This window comes from Rousettus aegyptiacus, unplaced genomic scaffold, assembly GCF_014176215.1.
Source record: "Rousettus aegyptiacus isolate mRouAeg1 unplaced genomic scaffold, mRouAeg1.p scaffold_m13_p_4, whole genome shotgun sequence".
NCBI classification, from domain to species: Eukaryota; Metazoa; Chordata; class Mammalia; order Chiroptera; family Pteropodidae; genus Rousettus; species Rousettus aegyptiacus.
Window position 1 is genome coordinate 150,816,450 of NW_023416307.1, and position 24,558 is coordinate 150,841,007.

The 24,558-nt window shown below is 39.4% G+C and overlaps 1 protein-coding gene across 8 annotated transcripts in view; it reads right to left on the reverse strand.

Moving 5' to 3' along the window:
* ULK4 (unc-51 like kinase 4) overlaps positions 1 to 18,985 on the reverse strand; it is a 364,809-nt gene extending 345,824 nt beyond the window's left edge. For 6 of the 8 annotated variants that reach the window (XR_004950599.1, XM_016163283.2, XM_036219850.1 and 3 more), the window contains exons 1-11: positions 18,806 to 18,984; positions 15,802 to 15,995; positions 12,909 to 13,008; positions 12,257 to 12,396; positions 9,769 to 9,931; positions 5,867 to 5,968; positions 5,188 to 5,271; positions 3,303 to 3,378; positions 2,238 to 2,330; positions 826 to 941; positions 617 to 686 (exon numbers count right to left, since the gene is read on the reverse strand). Coding sequence is in view for 7 of the 8 variants with exons in the window: in XM_016163283.2 (XP_016018769.2) it covers positions 617 to 686; positions 826 to 941; positions 2,238 to 2,330; positions 3,303 to 3,378; positions 5,188 to 5,271; positions 5,867 to 5,968; positions 9,769 to 9,931; positions 12,257 to 12,396; positions 12,909 to 13,008; positions 15,802 to 15,939 (1,082 nt within the window). In the remaining variant the exon portion in view is untranslated. Of the gene's footprint in view, positions 1 to 616; positions 687 to 825; positions 942 to 2,237; positions 2,331 to 3,302; positions 3,379 to 5,187; positions 5,272 to 5,866; positions 5,969 to 9,768; positions 9,932 to 12,256; positions 12,397 to 12,908; positions 13,009 to 15,801; positions 15,996 to 18,805 lie in introns of all 8 variants that reach the window. The other 2 variants (XM_016163281.2, XM_036219853.1) reach the window with 2 other exon arrangements.
* Positions 18,986 to 24,558: the final 5,573 nt, after the last annotated feature.

Genomic DNA, 24,558 nt, shown 5'->3' on the forward strand with positions numbered 1-24,558 from the left:
TAAAACTCCTAAAATATATATACAAAAAAAATTAACATATGCTATATTTAAATTTGGGTAAAACAAATGGGGAAAAAACCCTGATACCATTAAACAAAACTATTTCTCTATGAGACTAAAACTATAAATAACTTAGTATTTATACATTATTAAAATTTTAAATACATTGGCCTTAATCGCCTTAAAATACCATTCTAATTTTTTTAATATTTTCATGATTACAAACATTATTTAACATTCCCATATAAAACAACATGAAATGTACAACCTGTTCTTTTCTATAAATCTTTATCCAAATAAAGAAGTGGACCTTCTGAAATTTTATGTTCAATTCTATTTAAAATGGAAGTACAAAATTAAGTCGTTTTAACCCTTTTTTACCTAGGACAGAAAAGTTGGTTTGGTTAAAAAAATTTTTAAATGCATAGTAAAATCTACATGCAGCCAGCACTTAAGAGTAACTTTGAAGAAAAGAAACTAAAACTGGCGTTTGGCATTCCTATTCCTGTCCTTTATCTCTGAGTAGCATGGTCTGCCAGCAGGACGACAGGTGCTGTAAGAGTATTTAACTTTCATGTCACATGGACTCCTCGCTGTTCTGCCGCTATTTACATACCTGAGAAGAAACATGGACTCATTCTGTTGACCCCCAAGAGTGTTCTTAGGCCGCAACTCGGCTGGATTTTCTGTGGCAGGAAAGTAGAACATTATCCATAAAGGAACAAAATATCATGAGCAGGTCACGATGCACACAGAGGTTTAAAGAGAAAGGTACCACAAACGTGGAACTCCGCTACGGCGTTCCACGCTCAAGTGGATGCTCACCTAGCCTCAGAGAGCGGCTGAGCCGCTGGGCACTCCTCTCCCCTTTTGTTTGTCCACTCTGGGGGCTCGCCAGGAGCTCCTTGGAATCTTGTGACCCGGGACACTCCATCGAGTTTCTGTTGTTCAACAGGAGAAAGTCAACACAAACTTACTTTTTAGCTTTCTATGGTTTTCTGTGTAGAACAAGATGTTGGAAAAGATAATTAAATTATACATTGGCAAAGCTGTGGAGTTAGAAAAGTAATATTTCTCACTGAGTGGCTAAAATGAGCACTGACTATATGTGCAAGGCATTGAACCTGAAGAACAAATAGCAGCAAGCAGATTGCGGAGTAAACCGAGCTCGATGCACCAGCAGCCCTGCAGCAAGTTTCCCTTTAATTTTTCCCCAGGACTACCTGGCCTGGGTTCAAAGGCAGCAAGCAAGTACAGACAGAAGCAGCCCCAATAATCCCTGTATTTCTGTGCCATGGAATAAGAAAGGAGGCTTTTTTTGATGGTCAGTGCAGGGGAAATCTCCTAGATTTTATCTTTTTCTTTTTCCATTCTGTCCTGCCCCAACCTCCAGGTAACTCTGCAACACTGGCTGGGAGCAGCGGCAGCTTCTGGTCAGGGCCTAAAACTCTGAGGAAGGGGCGTCCTCCCCAACCAGAGAGCTAGGATCCCAAGAACATGAGGGAAATGCCTGTTGCTCTGCTCTTTTTTCTTCCTCTCACTCTCTTCCTGACACCTGGCCCCAAATACATCCAGCCCAACATGAAAATTTTAATACGCCATGACTTAAAGTAGGGTTTATTGTGGGAACGCAAGGCTGGTTCAATTCGAAAACCAATTTATCTAAGAGTCCACAATGAGAATCTAAAGAAGAAAAAACGCATGATCATATCATCTGATATATAAAAGCATTTGATAAAAGTCAACATTGATTCAAACCGAAAGCTACAAAAACCTCCAGCTCATTCTTCTTAGTGGGGAAAGACAGAACACTTTCATCCCACAATAAGAAACCAGGCAAGGATGTTCATTTTTATTACTGCTGACTCAGTACCTTACCATTGACCTCATCTGGAGAAGTGTGACAAATCACACACCGGCTCTTAAAGTTTCTATCCAGCAATAACATATATCACTTTTATTCAAACTTCATTTAGCCAAAGCAAGTCACGTGATCACACCTAACTTAAAAAGAAAAATGAGACCCTACCATATGTTGCAAGGTAGAAAACCGCTTATATTTGGTGAACAGAACTACTGACTACCATACTAAATCACTGACTGGAGAATAGGCAGCTAATCAGAAAATGAACAAAAGCAAAAACACAAAACATGTCACTGATGCTGCATTACTAGAATAGTAACAGGTATGAGTGTTTAATAACCATGTCTTACGCACAAAGATAAGCTTATCTTACCTGACGCTGGAGTCCTCGGTGCTCGAGTCTGGATCTTTTCTAGTGAGAGCATCCTTCCAAAATGGATGCCGCAGTAGGCCTGCCCAAGTTAATCTTTATGAAACAAACGTTAAAATTTTATTTCAGCATGATTTACTATACAGAATTACAGATATGTCCCAATTACATATATCAGATCTTACAATTTACAAATATCTCCGTATAAATGTACTTCTGAGATTGTTTCCTACTTTACTCTTTCATTTTAGTATGCAAATAACCTCTCTTAGCAACAAAGAATTCAGAAGTCATTCAGAAGCCTGGAATGGTATAGAATGAAAGGGTCTGACAACTAAGTGACACAAGTTTCAAGGTTCATATTCCATGTCCTATAACTTAAGCAAGAAACAGCATTTCCTTCAGTTTTTCTCTATTTAATGAAGACAGAGAATGGATTCTTTTATATACTACACTAAATTTATTAATCATTTTACACCCTGAAACAGAGACCCCCAAATACTTGCATAAATACCCCCTATTCCATTTCCTCATGGCAGAACTAGAGCTAAAAACCACTGCTCGTCCCCCAAGCCGAGGAGACACCTGCCTGCCACCACCCCACGCCACATCTTCTAACTTACTGCCATCGCTACAAAAAATTCACACTGTGCCTGTTATCCTGTTATTTGATATCCCCAATTATGACAGAACTATCATAAAAAATATATTATATTAAAATTTCCCTCAGTAGTTATTACATTATCTATCTTGAGACAGTATCATCCCTAGTTCAATAGTCTAAAACAGTTTGAGCCTGAAGTCAACAATGGAAAGAAATACACTGCTTGAGTTTGAGAGTTACAAAAAAACCTGTCAACCTACTAGGCAACTATTTAATATGTTAAAAGAGAAAATGACTTTAAAAATTCCTCATGATTAAAAAAACACCTGCAGAGAGGACTCAGATTGTTTTTTCTATAAAGTAATTTGAACAACTCTTTATGTATTAAGAAGTGTAATATTTTACAAGCACATGAAAGGAAAACAAGATTGCAATATTCATATTAAAATACCATCCACACGTACCTTTTCTGAGGATCTTTTTGAAGTAAACCATTAAGCAAATTAATAAAATCTGAAGAAGCTTTAGGAACAGAAGAATCTATTAATTCCAAAAAAAAAAAAAAAAAAAATTAATTCCAAATTAATTCTAAAAACAAAGTGATAATTACAGGATACATACTCTATCTCAACATTTAAAGTCATAGTATTTTAAGCCCATAAATTATTTTTAATAGAACTGAACCTTTTAATAACAATTAGGGCCTTCATTTCAGAGGGAAGAGGGACACAAAAATAAAAAACATTTTGTTCCTAGACACGAAAAACACGAACCTCAGAAACTAAGTCCCCACTAACCTCTAAAATGACTTTACTAAATAACCCCAGTAGGATTACCAGCCTAACAAACTCGTACCCTTCTCCTCAGCTGTTAATTGTGCCTCATTTTCTGATCATTCTTAACCAACTTCACTTCGTAGTATACTATGACTAGAATACTAGCAATCCCTCTGTTTTTAATATTTTTAACAGAAAGATAATAAACATCGCAATATTATGACACTGTCCAACTTCATTCATCTCCAAGTTTTGTCTTTTTAAATCAGACAGATATATACTACGGTCAAATAATCAGCAACGGTTGAGAGAAGTGGCCATGAAGACAGACAATGGCCAAAGACGCTGCCAAGCACCCCAGAGACGAGCAAACGGAAGACGCCACGGGAAGCTCTGATCCCGCCCAGGCTGATGAAGATCACTGTGAAACAACTAAGCCTGGGCCACCAACAGCACCTTTTTTTTTTTTTTTTTTTAAGAAAAAGTAAGATTTATTGAAAGTGCATTTTGGAAAGAGATGAGCTGCACTAAGGAAGGCTGCAGCCCTGTGGAATTTAGGAGGCAGAGGTAAGATAGTATGCCCCAAAGGGAGGGGCGAGTTTCCAGCCAAGAACGCCAGCACCGAAGGTATCCTGACCAGACCTCTGACACCTTCGTTTTCAGATTTCTCTTTCCTGCATAAAAATCTTTAACTTACAGAAAACAACAATTGATATTATGAGGTTTTTTAATCCTGTAAATCATTATAAGAAACAGAAATGACTGGTTTCTACCAAAACTAAGTTAATGAAAGAAAAAAGAATGCAGCTTTTCATTTCAAGAACTACAGATTTTTCTCAAAATATCAAGAGTTTTTTTAGGCTAGGATGATTCTTGAAATATTGAAAATATTCTGTATTCTTATTTCTTCCATTAATTACCTCTGAAAATTTTATTCTTCTAAAAATCACATTTTTTTTGTAAAGGCCTGTTTTCATTTGTGTCTTAAGATTCACTTTTTTTGTGTGGTGTACTACAGACTGTTTTATTATGCCTGCGCCTTCTTCTGTCTTTACTTTCCTTAAAATTGTTAACAGTAGACTATTCATCACAATTCGTATGACTAAGGTTCTAACACTTTTAAATACTACAACTACATCTTGTTCAAAAAACCAAAAACTCACGGTAGCATTCTGCTTCATCAAGATAAGGACTGAGGATTGCCTGATACGTTCCTATTCAAACACCAACTAGAAATAACTACAAAGAACATGACTCTAAATCAAGTAAATGGCGCCTACACAAAAAATAAATAAAAGTTTGAGGTTTTTTAAATCTTTAAATCATATTTCTTTTGGTATAGGGGCACAAAATAACTTGTATTTTTAAATGAGGGAAACTTAGTACTTTGTTTTCCATTTTAATATCTTTTTAAAAAACACCAAAGGGGATGCTGCTATTTCTAAAACTATCAATTTGGGACTATAAAACATAAATTGGAGGGGTATAAATCAATAAAAATAGACTGGATAAAAATACACCATTAGTTGGTGTAAACTGTATAATAACTGCCTTTTTAATTAAAAAATCCTACCTTTTGGAACAGGTGGCAAAGGATCTTCATAAAAAATCTTTTCAATTAATTCCGATGCACTCTCTGAGAAGAATGGAGGTTTTCCTGAAATTACATGATGACTTATCCATTAAACAAGAGTTCGCTACCAATAATTCTATATAAATCTCAAATGCAGATAGTTCAGGATTACACGATTAACCCTACATATATATATATATATAAATATATATATACAAACATACGCGTGCACACACACACATATCAGTAAATAATTACTGAATGCCTAGTATATACCAGGCATACTGTCTATACATCTTTATATTTCTATAATTTAAAATTTGTCATCCTCACAAATATACTGATTCATGTATGGACTACTACCATGATCAAAGCGTTGCAGGGCCACTGGACACATCTGAATAATTAAGTGACAGGTACCTTTATAAGAGTTTCTACCAATAATGTTTTTAATAGTTAGGTACATTTCAACATTCCAGATTATTATCACGAAAATAGCTACACGGCAAAAAGTTCTAGGACCTGCATCTAACACTGAGCGACCTAGCCAAAATTAGTATAAAAATTTAGAAAAACCAGCTTTTTCACACCTAATAGGTAAAATGTTTGCAAATTACAGATTTAACCTCTGTGTGCGTGTGTCCAGCTCTGATTTTAAACCGAACCAGAAAGAAATCACCTGAAAACATTTCATAAAGCAGACAGCCCAAAGACCAGAGGTCACTGGCGACGGAGAAGTCAGTACCCCTCACAATTTCTGGCGCTGTATACGTAAGCGAACCTAAAAATGAAGTATAAAGAACAATTTTGTTAGGAATTTGTGTTGTTCTCAACACAAACCTGCCTAGGAAAGATCTAATGAGGCAAAAAATATGGGAGAAAAAAAAGGCACAAGAATATAACTTCGTAAGTATTGCAGTTTTTAATGTTGTCTAATCTTAAGGTTCCATTTTATAAGGATATGTAAGAACACAGATGTTGAAAATCCACCTGAGTTAAAAGTATGGCTCACTTAGGTACATTCTTTTTCAAATTAACCATTTAAATAGTTGAAAGAAAAGAACTTTTGCTTCTGGCAGCTTGCCTAGGATGTGTTAAGTTAGGTAGCAGTCACAGCCCTATATTGCCACTGGCTTAACAACGAAGGCTAGTTTATTACTCAGGCTACACATCCACCACAGGTAGGGGGCTCAGAGCCTCAGCCACTGCAAGACCCAGGCTGAAAACAGGCTCCATCTCAACACGCACTTCCTCAGTCACCGAAGCAGAAGGAAAGCGTGCAGCTCTTAAAACTGCACACTGGCTCAAGACTCCCACCTCAAAGTGCCTCACATCCCCTCTGCTCAGACTTGGTGGGCTTCGGCCAGGGCGAAGACACGATCCCACCATGGATCCAGGAGAACGGGAAGTATTTCGTGAACAGCACTACTGCGGTACCAGATGTTCTCTGTACAAAGCCTAGTATTACATAGACATACCAAGCTAGAAAGTTCCCTTATTTACGATCAGAGGAAGTGAAGTCACACAGCTGGGCAGGTACAGAGCACCCACCAAACCCAGGGTCCTCGTCGCTCACTGGGCATATTCTTTCCATTCTGCCTACGAGCCTCCCATCTTCCAATGAGAATGTTCTTTCCATGGAGTGAGTAATCACCAATCAGTTGGAAAATAAAATTCCTCTGAGGTAAACCTTCCAGCAAATCGTATCTCCAGGGCCCATTACAGCCAAATCGGCAGCCCCCTGTGTCCCAGAGCATGGTTTTAAATTTCTACTATGTGTCATTCTCGCTGAGCCATCACATTTCATAGCCACACTCACTCATTCAACACTTAGGAAGGGCCTGTTCGTCTGCATTTTGCTAGATGCTGAGGAAACAAAGACAAGACCCCCCAGGATGCCCAGGCGCCCTGCCCAGCACTTAGCAGGTGCTTCTGTACCGTGTGCTGAATGTGAACTCACGTCTGCCTGTTTTTCCCAACTAGAAATGTAAGTTTAGTGAAGTCAGGGACTTTGGCCTCTTTGTTCACAGTACCTAGAATGTGCCAAAATTTCTGTTGAATAAATGTTGAATTAGTAAATATATTCAGTAATGAACAAATCCTACCTTCACAATCAAATGGGGAAAGGCGATCAGAGAAAAGGAAACATACATGGCAAATTCGATGATAAGATTTATGCACAGAATAGTCTAATGGTAATAGAAGAGAAAACCAGCATTTAAGTACTGTGTCCAGTAAAAGCCCAGCAACCAGAGGGACAAGGAAGGTTCCCTCCAGACAGCTGCCCCGCCGGGAGGGAGAAGGAACGAGGGCACAGAGCTGCACGAGCTCGGGAAACTGCAAACACGGGAGGCTGGAGCGTCACGCAAGAGGCAGGGGTAGCGGAGAGGAGAACCGCGTTAGACCAGGTCCTCAGAAGAGCAGACTCCAAGACGGCGCTAACCATGCGAGGGTTTCATCACGGGAAACATCGTGAGGAAAAGGCGGGTAGCTGGTCAGGCCGCAACGCACGCTGGACTGCGGGGAAGGGAGAGGGAGGGCAGGCGGAGCGGGAATACCCTGGACTGCCGTGAAGTACACGAAAGGGCCAGCAGGTCCTCGGGAACGCCAACACCAACATCGGCCATCAGTGTCCCCCAGGACCAGGCCTGCCTGAGTGATCCTGCCATGTCCGCTGCTAGCCGGGTGCAGCCTGCGGGAACTGTGTCCTCAGAGCAAAAGCAGCCATGGGTCTCCTCTTCGGGTGGCTGCTGGGGGCCCTACTTAACTATATTCCGTGCAGCTGAACAGCGAAGTTCCTTCTCACAGCCACCACGAGAACAGAGAGGCCATCAGGGACCAGATCCGGAAACCTGAACTCTAACCTGCAGCCAGGGGATTCTAAACTTGAAACTCATTTAATAAATCAGCCCAGATTCCCAGCTTCTCTCAATCCACGAACAACACTGGGCCAGAACTGAGCCCAGTTTGACAGGACCCCATCTCCCCTGTTAAATCAGGGACTCACTTATTTACATAACTTTCCTGTCCCTAAAGTATGGGACTCATCCAGTCCAACTTCCTAACTTTACCCAAAAGGAAATTAAGATGCCCAGAAGCTATGTGACATTACCGTCAAGGTTGTACATAACCAAAGAAAGGACAGAATTCAGGTGTCCTTACGAGAAACTCTTTGCAGTCTTCCCTTCATTTTCTTTTCGTTCACCAGTATCTCCGGCTGGCACCGATGTTAAGATTCTTTGTGGCTATATCCCACTCCTAGAGACCAGTCATCAACCATCCCCCATCCCCAACACCCGGCCACCCACACAAGTCAAAAGTCAAGGTGTTTACTTCACGTGCCTTGTTCATCACCATGCTTAGACCGTAGATTCTCAAGGGCCCCAGACAGAGAAACAGGAGTGGTCTTATTTTCACTTTTCTCTTTATACCACAGGGATGTGGAGGTGAGTGGCCTATGACATTGGTGATTCCTGGTGGTCAGGACTGATGGTCATGAGGCCCTCCATCCTTGGTCGAAGAGGCTAACCTGTCCTGTCATGGGGACTATTCGTAGATTGAGCTCAAAAGTTACTGAGCGTCACTGCTCGAAACTCTCACCTATTTCTCCACAACGCAGCCCTCATCCCCTTACTAAAGAGGAATACTGCAAATGTGCATTCCTGAAATATACCGCCTTCCTTGTTTTCTATAATAAAATAATTCAGAACTTAATGTTCTGCTAACATAGGCCACAATATTCATTCTTATAGAATGCCAGTCATCCTATGAAATGATATTGGGGACCTTAAAAGCCTTCCTCTTGGACGTGGAATTTTATCACACACAAGACTGGCCTGGAAAATTAAATTTCCTTTGGTCATATTTATGGGGCCTGTGGTTAACTGTCGCTCCCCATCCCCTTCCCTCACACCTCCATTCTCGGCCACACGGCCACCAAGCCTAAGGATGTCACCCTCTCTCATAGTGCCCCTTCCGCATGGTGAGAATACTAGAACTTCAGTGGCCCAAAGTCTCAAGTACCTGCACAGCGAACTTGAGGATATAAGATCTTTACCACTTCTCTCAAAAGTTCTGGTATAAGAAATACCGCTTCACGCTTTCCCCTCAAGTACGGCAATTTGAACACCCGAGGTTCCATCTCCCTGGCGAAACCATCTCCCAAGAATGCACCCCGAAAATTCTTCCTTAATTGCAGAATATCAGCTATTCGACAGCAACGAGTATCAGCTATTAACAGCAATGAGTACGTATTGAGGCACTAGTTTGTGCCAGGGATTGTTCTAAGTGTAGATAATGCGGCAGGACACGAGACGAAACCCCTATGTTCTAACGAGTGGTCAATGACAAGTAAAGCTAAGCTCAGGACACAGGCTTCGTTAGAGGCTCCCCTTGCCTCACACGGTATCAGATCCACACAGAAAACTTTAGGCCATGGACGAGCCACTCCTGCATCCAGACTCTTCCTGCTCATTCTTATTGTTGGTGCATTAACTGACTGGCAAAATAAAAGGTCATTATCCCCTAAAAGTGACTCGGTGGCCCACAGCTGCAGTGATGATCTTTAAGCTCTTCACATACCTTTGACTCTACTCTTTGTGTTTTTCTTTGATACGTTTTCCCCATTATCACCTCCTCCTTCTTCTGCCGCCACCAAAGCAAAGAACTCTTCCAGATTTTCGCCTTCTGCTTTTGCCAGGCAGAAATTACTGAACTTCAGTGTGCCAGGCCCTTCCAAGAGTATCTGTAAAGATTAAACATAAACGTGCTCAGAAACCAATTCGGCCTGCACTCCCACCAGTACCTCTTACAAATTCATTGAAGAAAAGTGACCACTGGCTTTCTTGCTTCATCGCCACTCAGAAAATTAAATGCTTGCAATTTTTTTTTTAAAGCTAAAGAAAAATCCAACCTTTTAATAATAAAATCTAATATTAAATTGTCCAGTCTCAGATGTATATATCGAACACATATAACCAACCACAGAGGGAAACCTCGGGCTTTGAAGAACAACGCATATATAACAATCTATACTCTCCAATCCTCGGTGACAGATGAAGGATTTGAAAATCCACCTGCCAGAGGTGTCAATATAATGCAGGGTTAAAACTGGGATTTTGAAGCTAGAGATCTGAATGTGAGCCTCGGCCCATCACTTACAGTCAGTCTGACCTGGAGAATATACCTGATCTTTCTAAACAGGAAAAATTACTTAACCCTTCAGGCTGTTATAAGGATTAACTGAGGTTAGACATGCAAAAGGCTTTTAACAGTGATGGGCATGTGCTCAATACTCAAGTTCGCTAACATAATTTATAATTAGAAGTCATCTGTTGATTGTTGAAACCATGCCAGAAATCAGGGTTCTGTTTTATTTTTTCCTCCAGAGTCATTAAAAATATTGCTGGGAAGTTGTGATGGCTTCTCACGTGGCTTTTTGTTTTTCAAAGCAAGTTAAAGCTTGCCCTTAACTTCTAGGTACAAACACTAAGGATGTCTGTTAAAAGTCTATAGCGCCTTTTAAATGTTTTTGAGTACCGGGATCTCCTGGAAGGCTTGTTAATAACAACTACTAGTCCTTACCCCAGAGTAAGGGCCAGGGTGGGTCCAAGAACCTGCATTCCCAAAGAATCCCAGGTAACGCTATGGTTGCTGGGCTGGGGAACACACTTTGAAAACCAGTGGGAGGGGCCAGCAATTTCTTTGGGGGGGCGTTAGTAAATCTTTTAGACTTTGCAAGCCGTAAGGTCTTTGTCCCAACTACTCAACTCTGTAGCCACCAATATATAAACAAAAGGGTGTGCCTGTGTTCCAATAAAATTCCATTTATAGAAACGGGCATCCTGCCCCACTTTGCTGACCCCAGTTCTAGCGTAAACGTTACATTACGAATCAGCCTGAGTTTCCAAGATTATATAACAGCTGATATTGGACCTCGTTAAACAGCTACTACACAGAGGTGAGCACACTACCTCTGGGCCAAATCCCAGCCAATACCTGTTTCTGTACAAGCTACGAGTGATTTTTACATTTCTAAATAGTTAGAGGGAAAAAATCAAACTAAGATTAATATTTCTTGACATGTGAAAATTATATGAAATTCAAATCTCAATATTCATAAATAAAGTCTTATTAAAACGAAGTCACATCTATACATTTATATGTTGCCTATAGCTGCTTTCAGGTCTATAACCATGGTTAGTTAAGTGGCTCTGGACTTGAGGCAAGATATGACTATTTCAAACAAGAACTTATACTTTTTTTTTAGGTTTGTCTTCTTATACGGATGGCTTATAATAGTGTTTCACAAGCTAATATTCGACTATCCGTTTCACTGAGTACACATTTATGAAGGAAAAGTAGCAACTCAGACCAGTAATAAATACAACCAAGAGTATGTACTTGGAAAGATAATAATAGATGCCACTGATGGAGCCCACACTATCTGCCAGAAAGTGCTCCAGAGGCTGCACCTAAATATACGTAATCATTACAATCACCCTGAAATACTGTCTCCGTATCAGAGACAAGAAAACTAAGGCGCAGAGAGAGCGAGAAAGGGTAACTTGCCCAAGGCACACAGCTTCGAAATGTCGGTGTCAACTGTGACTCAGACTAAGCAAGCTTCATGACTCTACTACACTGAAGCACATTTTGTTATGGATAATTAGTTTAACCAAAAAAGAAACATTTGATCCAAAATGTCAGGAATCAAACATATATAGCCAAGAATGGCATTACCAAACTAAAATAATGACTCATAACTGTGTACTCTAAGAGTGAACGTCTTATTTTATAGATCTGTTGACATCCTCATTCGCAATACACCCTAGCAGCAATATCACTCAGAGAGCTCTGAAAAGAGGGGAGGCTCTGCATTCTAAAATTACTTCAATAGGTAGGTAGCTTAGCAGGTACCTAAAATATAGTACTATGTTTCTTTTATTTAAAATGTTAACTTTAAATTTCAAGATGTTCTAGATCTAAAATTATATCTAAAAATAAAAAGACTTTTGAGAAAGCACTATAAATCACAAGTAGTTAGAAAATAGAAACTTTCATGATTTACCTTCCCAGGAGAAATGTCACAAAAGAGAATGCCAAGTTGATGAAGATGATGCAATCCAGTAATCAGGTCGATGCCAAATTCTCGCACGACATCTTCTGGGAGGTTTTCATCTTGAGCAATAACTGTCTCTAAAGAACCACCTACAAGTGGATTAAAATCACCCATTTCAACCCACCAACATTACACAGTGCCTCTAGGAGGTTCCATGCTGAGAGATACTGTTCATATATTTTTATAAAGAGCATGTGTCCTGTTCATAAAAAAATAGATGATCATTTTATAAACTAATAAGCTAATTAACACAGGTGGGTGACCTAAAATATTTTGTTGACCTACAGTACTAAAAAAACTTGTTTGATAAACTACCACTAAAAAATATTTGATAAACTACCAAATAAAAAATATTTCTAAATTTTGATGTGGGTGGTTTAGTAATATTTTATACCAAAGTTAACTCCAAATTGAATTTTATATAAGTCTTCCACCTACCAAGCAGCTTTGCTCTTCACCCTTCCCTAGTCCCCTTCAAATGCTAGATTTTTAAGTTAACACAGTCAACAATATCGACACTACTTATACTTACAAAAGAAGAAAAAGGAAAGTAACAAAACCTACACCCTACGTTTTTTCAAAACCAAGTAAGTTAGCTTACCTGTGCAGAGCTCCACTACCAGCCAGAGATGATTGCTGGTCTCATACCATTCATGAAAAGTCACAATGTTCTTGTGTGTAATCTCATGGGTGAGACGGACCTATAAAAACACACAGCTTTCACACTGAAAAAATTGGTTCTTAAAAACCTTATATCTATTTTAAAAAAAAAGAAAAAAGAAAAAAGAAACACCTAAATATACAATTAGGGAATGGATAACAAAACAGTGAAATTCATTTGGTGGAATTCTACATGGACATCAAAATGATGGTTATGAAGGCTTTGTCATATGGTAAAATTCTAATTTAGTGTACTATCTTAAAAATGATTTTTTAAAAAAATTGTGCAATACAGCTTTGTGTATTTGTGTAACCATAACACTGCAAAAGAAATATTCATAGGAAAATGGCCAGAAGGTTTACATCAAAACAGCTGTTGTTATGAGCATCATTACTGGTATTTTTCAATTCTTTCTACTTCTATTTTCTAAACTAAGTTCACACTACTTTTATAATCAGGAAAAATTATTCAAAGTAAAGAAAATCTTTAGTAAATAAAAACAACTTAAATGCTCATTAATACAATAATAGTTAAATAAGTTGTATATTAACTTACAAAATATCAGGCCAACATTAAAATGTTTAATTTTACAACAATATGGAAAAATGAATGTTATAATGTTAAGTGAAAAAGGCAAGAAACAAAATTATATGTCATGATTAGAAAAAATTTAATTCACAGAAAAAAAAAAATACAAGAAGGAAACCTAAATAGAATAATGATTATCTTCAGGTTAAAGAATGCTGTTTTTTCTTCTATCCATTTTTCTATATTATCCAAATTTTCTATAATGATGATGTAAAACTTTTACAAAAACACTTAAAAGAGCTCTTAAACGGTTCTGCAATTTTCTTTTTAAGAATATTCTTAGTGAATCCTAATATCGATTCACCCATATTATTAAAACAAGACGCATTACAATAAACACACTGATCTTGAAATGTACACTTCCATTAGATCATAAAATACTTGTGCACCGAAAGCAAAAGTGAATTCAAAACTCAACAATAAAGATGAAAAAGCCTGTCCATTAAAAAACACTAAGTTGCTTCAGGGATCTTTTCTTCCTCCCTTCAACATCCCATTAAGTATGGGAATTAAAACCATAAAATGTGTGCATTACTTGGCAAACCATCAAAACTCAGAATCGCTGAAAATGACTGAAGTGCTTTGGATCCTCGCTTTCTGATTCTCTTTAAAAAAATCACGTACAAATTCTGTCACTCAACACAGACTAATGGACCCTCAATTTGCAGAAATGCAGAGCTATTTTTAAAATGGAAGATGGTACACTCAGAGAACAACTAGGTGCACTCATATCTGTAACACAAATAAAATGAATCCACATAACTTAGAAGACAGATGAGAAAACCAAAAATCAGAGGGACCAAGAGAGAATTTGAGGAGTACCTTGTAATAAATCCCCAATAATAACGCTGTTGGAGAATGGGGAGGATATTTGGTGGGCATGTCTAAACAGATACCCACTGATCCAGTCAGGGGAAAGGGTGTGAAAATAAAGAAGGCATGGAAATGCCAACAGAATTCAGGCCACAACACTCAAACATGCGAGGTACCTACTCTTGGGCACTGAGCTGGGGGAAAAGGAAATGGGGAATTATTTAATGTGTATAGTGTTTCAGTTCTGCAAGATAAAAAGACTTCTGGCCGATTCAGCAATCACCTTTGGGATTTATCCAATGGGGCTGAAAACATATCCACACAAAACCTGCATAGATATCTATAGCAGCCTTATTCAAAACTGAAAGATGCCCTTCAATAGGTGAACAAAGAAACAAAGCAGTACATACATGCAAAGGAAATACGGTTCAGTAATTTTTAAAAAATGAGCTATAAACAAGAGACAGACACAGAGGAAACGTAAATGCATATCGCTAGTGAAAGACAATCTGAAAAGGCAACATAGTGTATGATTCTAACTATATAGCATTCCAGAAATGGCAAAACTATGCAGACAATAAAAAGACCAGTGGGTGCCAGATGTCTGGGGGAAGAGGGATGAATAGGTGGAGCACAGGGCTTACAGAGCAGTGAAACACTTCTGTACGATACTATAATGACAGATATGTGTCATCACACATTTGTCCAAACCCACGGAATATATAGCACCAAGAGTGAACCCTAAGGTAAGCTATGGACTTTGGGTGAGTATGATATGTCAATGCAGGTTCAATTACAACATAAGTACCACTATTGTGGGGATTTTGATAACAGGGGAGCCTGTGAAAATGTAGGGGCAAAGGATATACAGGAAATCTCTACACCTTCCTCTTAATTTTGCTGTGAATCTAAAACTTCTCTAGAAAAATTAACTCTTAAAAAAAAAGTTCTGGAGATGACAACGGTTGCATATCAATATGTATGCACTTAATATCACCAAACTATACACTTAAAAAATGGTTAAGATGGTGAATTTTGTGTTATGTGCTTTTTCCATAAAAAAGTTCAATCCCAGGAGCGTGGGCTGTTAAGCGGCATGGCTATTTCAAATCCAAATCACCGTCGCCCAAAGTCCTTACTTTGGAGAGCCCCGTGAATCATATACTAAACTTAAAAGTAAATGATCTAATATAGACTATACACATTTCCCTGACTCTTACCAAAGAAACAAACAAAACTGTAAGTTGTTAACGACTTGGGTATGTTTATTAGTCATTATTCAGAACTGGTGGCACTAAACAGAAGGCTGCCCATTCCAGACTGAAAAAGTGGCACTTGCTGTCCTGAGTTGAGTGGCTTCTGTTAACATGCTACTTATTCTACCTGATCACATCCATCTTCTGCTAGGGGGACAGAAACATATTAGACTTACCCAATTGGTTATTTCAGGCCTTTTGCACTTATCTGTGCAAAGAATAGCTACGAAATTGATTGTTCCTTTCCGGCGCCCTTTATAGACAACGGTCTTGCTTCCTCTGCCAATCTCCTCATACAGAATGAAGTTCTCCATCTCTGAGCCAACTTCTCACACTCGAAAAAATGACAGCCTAATAGCATCTCCAGCCCCTAAAATGTAAACAAAAATGACACACATAAATGCAAGCTAGTTGCATGATTCATTAGCCTAGGATATTTACTATGTAAAGATATTAAATAATTCTAGGAATTCAGAAGATTCACCTACAGGAATGTGTTGGATAGCAGTGCCTTTTTGTAGGATGAAAAGACGAAAGGAAAAAATATATAAACAATTCATAAACGTCAACTTCCTGTCAAGAAGATCGTGACAAAAATAATGAAAATGAAAGCTGTTTCCAACACATGTTAACCAAATTAGGAAATGAGTGCAATTTTAGCCAAAATGTCTTGATACCTTTCTCTGGTAAAATGGAGAGCACATTATTTCAATGAATGGGGTGATATATGCTGCAACTAAATCAAAAAATTCAGAGAAGCAAATGAGACGATGTATGTGAAAATACTTTACATACAAATATAAAATGACGGTATTTCCATCTAATCCACAAAGATTGTAGGAGTCACTATTATTCGAAGTCAGAGATCAGCAACCTACTGGTTCCTCAGCCAAATTTGGCCTGTTGCCTGTTCTTGTAAATAAAGTTTAAATGGAACATAGCCATGCCCAATTCATTTAAAAATTGTGTAAGGCTGTTCTCAGGCTACCCTGGCAATGTTGAGTAATTGTGACCAGAGGCCCTATGACCTACTCACAAACTCTAAAATAGCCCTTTACAGAAAAAGCTTGCTAACTGTTTCAAATCGATTTTTTTTTTAACCAACCCCTTCATCATCTACAGTATAAGCAGTTAAAAGAGTTCATTTTCTTGGCCAACGAAATCTCCTAATTTTCATTAGTGAATAAGGATGTGATATAGTCTTTTATTAGACTAAATTTTCTTTAAGTTGAAGTAAAATAGTGAATTCTGTAGCTTAACATATTAATGACAATATCATCAAAGTATTTATTCAATTAAAAATATCTTTTAAATTGGCATCTTTTGGGAAGGATTATACATTCTAGACTACAGAAAATTTCCCAGAAATTATCCAAGCAGTAATAGATCCTCTTTAAAAACAGGTTGTGTTTAAGTCAGAATCTATAGCAAAATCCCTTAAAAACAGAGAAAGCAAAAGAAGAGTAAGTTAATGGGTATGGGGTTTCTTTGGGGGCACCTGAAAATGTTCTGGAAGTAGACAATGCTAATGGTTATACAACTTTGTGAATAAACTAAAAATCACTAAATTATACATTTTAAAGGGGTGAATTTTACAGTATGTGAACTATATCTCAATATTTTTTGATATAATTGACTTGTAACATTCTACACAACATGATTGGATACATTTACATATTGTAAAATGATCATCACCATAGCTTTGTTAACACCTCCATCCATCACATCACATAATTAATTCTTCTTTTGTGGAGAGAACATTTAAGATCTAGTCTCTTAGGGACTTCGGAATGTATAATATATTATTGACTATAATCATTATGATGTACTTTAGATATTATTTATCTTCGGTTGTAGGCTATTAAACAGAGAGCAGGACCAGGCCAGTAGGCAGTAGTGTGCTGACCTCTATCCCAGGAACCTAAGAATCTAGGATAATGAATTCTATGATTCCATCCTTCAATGAAGTTAAAACTTACTGTAAAATCGGGGAGGGGGTGGCGAACACTACCATAAAGATGTACAGGCTAGTAATTACATTTAGGTATTTGGATTATAAACCTGATATCTAGATCAAATCAGAAGAAACCAGACTATCGATAGTAAATTTTTTAAATTCTAAGTAAAAAAGATGCAGGAGAATGCTGAATTTAAACTGATGCCAATCAAAAAGAGCACAGAGAGTATCTATTTCTTTTAACAACGTTTTATTAAGTTCCTTTTATGTTCCTCTCCTCCCTAAAACCCATTCGTTAAAAAGAACCAATCCATCTTCCTGACCCACTGAAACAGCCTAAACAGGAGTAATTATGTAGCAAGAGGTCAACAATACACAATATTTAATATGACTAAAACAAAATTTAATCGACAATGTTAAAATAGAAAAGCTATTAAACCAGAGGGGGAAATGTTCACAAATTGGCTACATTGGGATACAGCGGGATAAGATGCTGAAATAAGTTTTTATGTGAAATTAATAATTGATTCCTTGAAAGCAAGTGATCTTCTAAGTTTATCTTTCGCGTTTTAAATTTCATGAGTTTAAGATACTTTTTGATCCAATCCAAGGACATTCCTCACCTTAGATTTCCCATTATAAATTTTTAAAAATTTGTAACCTCTCATCCTCAACAAGTGTAAAGTCCTCGCAGCACTTTACAGACCGAATTAATTGCAGGCTTTGAGTTTGGTCTGACCTCTAAAGTGCAAGACCTAAGTCGCTACGTAAACACCCCCCACTCAAGCGGCTCGTGCCAGCGAACTAGTTTTCATCGCCTCCCTACGTCCACTGACATCAGTCATTGAGACCGGCTTATAACCTGGGAGGCGACGCCGGGGTTTTAAAAAGTAAAACTCAGAATTAGGGGCGTCCATATAAGCCCATCTCCTGGACCCCGGAGTCCGAGTGCCCCGAATCCCCCTGCACCTAGGTCCTAGAAGAGGTGGGTGGCCCTTGTGCCCTGAATCGAAGCCCCGAGAAAGTTGTGTATGTTTTTTATTTTAACAAGAGCGCAAAGCAGAGCCCTCAGACAGAGGCGGAGGGGGCGCGGGGGGCACAGGGTCCACGGACGCAAGAAGGGCGGAAGAGAGAGAAAGAGTGAGTGGGCAGGGCCCCTCCAAACTCGCAGTCTCAATCGCGTAACACGAACCTGTATTCGTGTCCCTAAAACAGCCACTGACCTGGTCGCTGAGTGGGGAAAAGCGGCAGGTCCACAGAAGCGCTCCCTCAAGCGCGCGCGCGTCTGGGTACCCCAGGACTGGTCCACTGGCCAAGGGCCGGGGCAAAGAAATGGAGCAAGGCAGGACTCGCAGAAGAAGCGTAAAGCCGTGAGGGGGTCCAGCTCCCCTCCGTGTTTGGATTCGCCCATCCCGTCTCCAGGGCAGCACGCAGAACGCCGGAAAAAGTTCAGGGTGCTGATTGGCTGAGCAGTTTCGGTTCCTATTGGCTGGGGCCTGAAAGTGACGCCACTAGGGCGCCTCCCTCAATCTAAAAGGCCTCGCGCCCAGCCTTAAGACGAGTCCACCGACACTAGACGGGGGGAGAAAGTGCTGGGGAGGCGAGATTCGCAGCGTCAGCGACTGGCCTTGTGAGTTTGGCACCCCTCCACGTTTGGATTCGCCCACCCCGTCTCCAGGGCAGCACGCCGAACGCCGGAAAAAGCGCAGGGCGCTGACTGGCTGAGCAGTTTGGGTTCCTATAGGCTGGGGCCCGGAAATGGGAGGCCGTGATGGACCGTTAGTCCACCCTAACAGGATAAGGGAACTGGGTTCCCGGGAGAAAAGAGGGCACCTACGTGGGCAGTAGTTGCATAGTTGGGGCTCTGGAGTCCTGGGCCCTTGTCATTTCCTCCCACCTCACTGCGTTTTCTTTCCTCCATGCTTTTTCTTTCTGATACACTCCGGAGCTGAGGTGGACATGGCAACATAGTCTGGGTAACTGCGGCCTCAAGCCTGCTCCTGAGAAAAGAGGCCAGATTACCTTCCTTCTACCTGAAAAAACCAACAAGATTCTCTGACCTTGAGTTGATTGCTTATGACTTTCAAATCTCAACGCCCTCAGGCACGTTAGCACCAGCTCCCCTCTCCCTTCCATTCAAGTTAGAGAGCAGTGCTTCTCAAACTTTAGCATCGGAATCACCTAGAGCGCTGTTAAAACATTTCTAGGCCTTACCCACAGAACCTCTGTTTCTGTAGATCTGGATGAGGCCCAAATATTTGCATATCTATCTAGTTACCAAGTGATGTGAATGTTGATGATCAGCACCACACTTTACAAACCTGTATGCAGAGCTGTCTCACTCTGATCTCAGATGAATCACATGTCCTATTCTTTGACATCTAACCCTACTGCCTTCTCAGGAATTTTACATTACCTATTATTGTCAGTTTGTGTACATGCGTACTTCATTTGATTGCACTTTGCTTTATAGAGTTTCATCGGTGTTGCATTTTTGTTTGTTTTTGTTTTTGTTTTTGTTTTGCAAATTGAAGGCAAAACCATCCACCAGCAAAAAGATTAGGACTTGCTTTTTTGTGCTTTATTGCCATGATCTAGAACTGAACCTACAATATCTCCAAGGTATGCCTGTATTTAACAGCTTCGATATGGAAAAGTTTCCTCATAGCTCTCTCCCTAATTAATGAAGACGTGAAATGAAATATCAACCATTTTATTTCGTGTTTTGATAAATAGCCTAAACATTAATGTCAGAAACAATATCACATCCCAGAACTTCTTAGCCTAGGTTCCTTGAATGCCTCCAGGTAACACCTGAACCAGGTAAGACTGTTAAAATTTGGTGTGTGTGCATTTTGCTGTCTAGAGAGTCCATGTTTACAGGTACCAATGGCCTATGTATCTCCCTCCCTGTCTTCTGAGCAAGAACTTAAAGCCAATGATCATAGTAACACCGTGATCAATGGAAGGGGACAGGCCCAGACCGTTAGGAGAATATTGGACACTAGCTTTGAGGTAACAATACCAGGAGTCCCAGAATCCACTGAGGTTCATAAATCTGAGTGAGACTTCTGGACGTCAGGTGGTAAATTAGGTTTCCTCAGCGTTCATCTCACAGTAGTCCCAGCAGGACACCAGATATATCCTAGCTCCTGAATGTGAAGTTAAAAAATGTACATATTCAATAACTACTTGCAGAATGAGGGATATTTTGGTTAAAGGGACCAAGTAAACACTCCTCCAGCTCCTCCTACCCACTGAAGTAGCAAAGAGTGTCCCTACATGGGATCTGCCATCAAAGATTGAAAGAAGCATGAGTACTAATCCCTACTGAATTAGCAAGATTGACTAGGACACAAGTTATTGAAAAATGATGATGGATTACCATCAGTTGGTAACTTAAATTGCGATTGTTCTTTGAGACATGGTCTCCTTACTGGAGTAAGTCAACCTTCCTAGCATCTGATATGTAACTTGTTATTTGGCAAATGGATTTTTCTTTATCCTAGTATGTAGAGAACACAAAAGGAAGTTTTATTTCACCTGATAGGATGAGAATTTTAACTTTGCCTCATGATTATGTCCACTCTCTGGCTCTGTGCCACAGTTTAGCCCATAGTAACACTGACCAGCTCATTATCCTACAGGACGTCACACAGGTTCACTATATTGAGGCCACCATTCTGATAGAATCAGCAAAGACGGAAGTAGCGGGTTCTCTCAGTTTCCCGGTAGTACATATATTTATCCTATGAAGGTAGGAGATAAAACCTAAGAAAATTCAGAGGCCTCTTACCTGAATTTTCTAACAGCGCAGTATCTATACTTCAAAGCAAAAAAGAAATTGACACACCTCGTATCTCTACCACTAAAGTACATAATGTGTGATGGACCTCTGGAATTCTGAGGTAAAAATATACTGTATTCAGATATGCAGCTCTGAATTTACTAAATAATTTGAAAAGGATGCCAAATTTGAGTGGGTCTCTAACAAGAGAAGTTCTCCAGCCTGTCCAGGTTCATGAGCTAATAGCTCTGTAATCTGGTCCACAAACTTCAGTGGATGCAATAGTACTTTAAGTGTCCATATTAGATCTGCTTGATCCTGTGATCAGCCCTGACAGCACTATCACAGGAGTGGTGCCTATGAATTTGAAATAGGGCATCCTCTCTTCATTAAGTGACCCTCTTTGAGAAGCAACTCTTGCTTTGTTAGAGGGCCCTGGTAGATATCACTGGACATTAGGTACCCTAGGGATGTGAGCTTATCATGCACCAAGTTATATTATCCACCAAGCCATAAAGATGAGTGTGCCTAATATTACTACATCATTAACTACAGGTCCTAAAGTTAGTACTAAGTTGCCTGAGAAGGTTGGTTATACTCCCAGAATGCCTACTCTTGATGCATGTAAACCCTTTCAGCTTTTTCCTCTTGAGGAGTTCCCTTTGACCAGTTGACTAAGGAAGGAAAATTCAAACCTGGCACACAGTTTGCTCTGCAAGATTTCTTGGAACTAACTGATGAAGCTTATGGACTGCTTTGGCATTATAGATGTGAAAGGTAAAGAGAAATGTCCATTGTAGAGAAAAGAAATAAAGTCCTCCCAATGAGAGAACTTTTGAATAGCAAATCTGCTTTTCTGGATGGAGAGAAGGCCTGAAGCAAAGAGCAACAAGATTCATAGGCAGTGACTAATGACCACGAGAAGCGAAAGTCTCCTAGGTCATCATTCTCCTCTTGTGTTCTTATCCTGGTACTCTGAGTGCAGTAGTCTCCCACACACTCTTCCATGTACCCCTTCCCAACCCCCCACCATGCCCCCTGGGTTCATATCCTATTGCCAGCCAAATCCCCTGGCTACTCCCTGAAGACATTGCTCCCCCTACAACCCTCTCACGGGCATGGCTGTTTTTTCTCACTTCAAATGATTTCTTCATTGTCTGCCACTCCCTTCTCATTTTTACTTTCCCAATCACTAAAATCACTCTCCCATGTATACTCTAAACTTCCCTGCCCCTCTCTTTCTCTATTAAATTCATCTGGAAAAAAACAACCTTGGTTAAAAACAATTTTCTTTCTCTCTTTTAGGTCAACATTGGGAGCAGAAGATTATGGCTGGAGAAAAACCATAGACATGCTGATCTCGTCCTATTTTAAATTTATAACCCACAAATCTCTAATGGCCTCTCAGGCCTGCAGGAAACCCTATATTTCCTTAGACAATTATTTTTCCCATTGAGCTGACTACTTCACAGCCTCTCTCTCCTCCAGCCTCTGATAGTCTCATCACTTTCAACAGAACCACTAAATCAGTGCATTAACATCAATCTGAATCAGGAACTCTATCTTCCCTCTGCAGTGGATGAGCTGCTGTTTTTTAAAGTTGGCCTCCCTACTTCTTCCCTGGTCCATCCCCCCTCACCTGCTCTTCCGAGTCTCTTCTTTATCTCCTGCATTATCAATTTGTCTCTCTAGTATTAACCTGCTTTAGTCCAATTTTTTTCTCATTAGATGCAATTGCATGAAAATAAATGAGAAACTTTTATGAAATACATATGTTTTTGGCAAAACTGAAGCAAACAATATGGCTTCAAACATAGGAAATTATAATAAAACAATAACCCAAGAAGAAATTGAAAAATCTGTAAAGGATCTCCAGTCCCCCAAAAAGCCAAGTCAAGGCAAGTTTTGTCAACCCAACTTCAAAAATGATATGTATGTTTTAAGTAACTTGTCATGAAAGGACTTATCTTTTAGAGATATACACTGAAATATTTATGAGTGAAATTATATGTCTGGGATCAGGATTTGCTTCAAAGTAATTCAGGGATGAGGGAATTGGGTAAAGCTAGAAATAGATTTGCTCTGCATTTATAATTGTTGAAGCTAGTGATTTATACATGGAGCTCATTTTATGATTCTATTTTTATGTTTGAAATTTTTCACTATAAAACTTTTTACAAAACTGCCGAATGTATTGGCGATGGCTATTAATCTTGGGATATCAGAGATAAAGCCCCAGAGACATATTATCAGGACCATCTCTTTGAAAAGAGAAAGAAGAACTGAGAAGAAATTAGAAAAGAACAGAACACTTAGAGAAGCCTTTTGAAGAGTGTTTTCTTTGGATTGTCACACGATTTTGCCTAAAACCCATGTCACAGTTGGCACCATATGATTAATAACACTTTTTACAGTTTTCTTATAGTGAAACTGTTCCTGATTGATTATCCAGGACTCCAAAGAATCTAGACTACTAAACAAAGTGAAGATAGTGTCCTGCTAACCACAAAACTAAATTCTCACAGATCATTGTTCTGGTTTTTTCAACTCTCAGTTCTGTACAATTGGTATATTTATCCATTCCTATGCCAGAAATAACCCCTGAATTATGGTCACTTTATATTTTGCTTTCTGGTCGGGATTAATACCCCTTGGTTGTTTCTGCTTGTTTGTTTGTTTGTTTGTTTGTTTGTTTTATGGTCTTGAATAGCCATGTATTTATTCTTCTATATGAACTTCAGGATACACTGTCCTTTCCTTAAAATAAAATTACTTTGACATTTTATTGGAATAACATAAAATTCATCAATTTGCAGATAAATGATGTATCACGACATCAAGTCTTTCTCTCTGGTTAGCTTGGCCAACATGTAATCACTACCCTCAGGTCTTAGTCAACTCAAATTAAACGTGACAGCCTGATATTAGCTGTGCTTGAGTAGTCAATTGGGGGGCTTCATAGTGGCATTGCCAAGAGCCGAAGAGACGAGAGGCCTGCCATGAGTCATGCAGAGGTCCAGCACAAGAAATGACCAGAAACAATGAGAAGGATTTTTGGAAAATGTACACATTTTTCAGGGTCCTCAGATTTACTGGGGAAAAGAGCAGAACTTCCTGCATCAGGCCTGATATGGACTCAGGTTGTATGTGAACTGAGAAAGGCAAGTCTAGAGAAGTTGACGCTGCTCC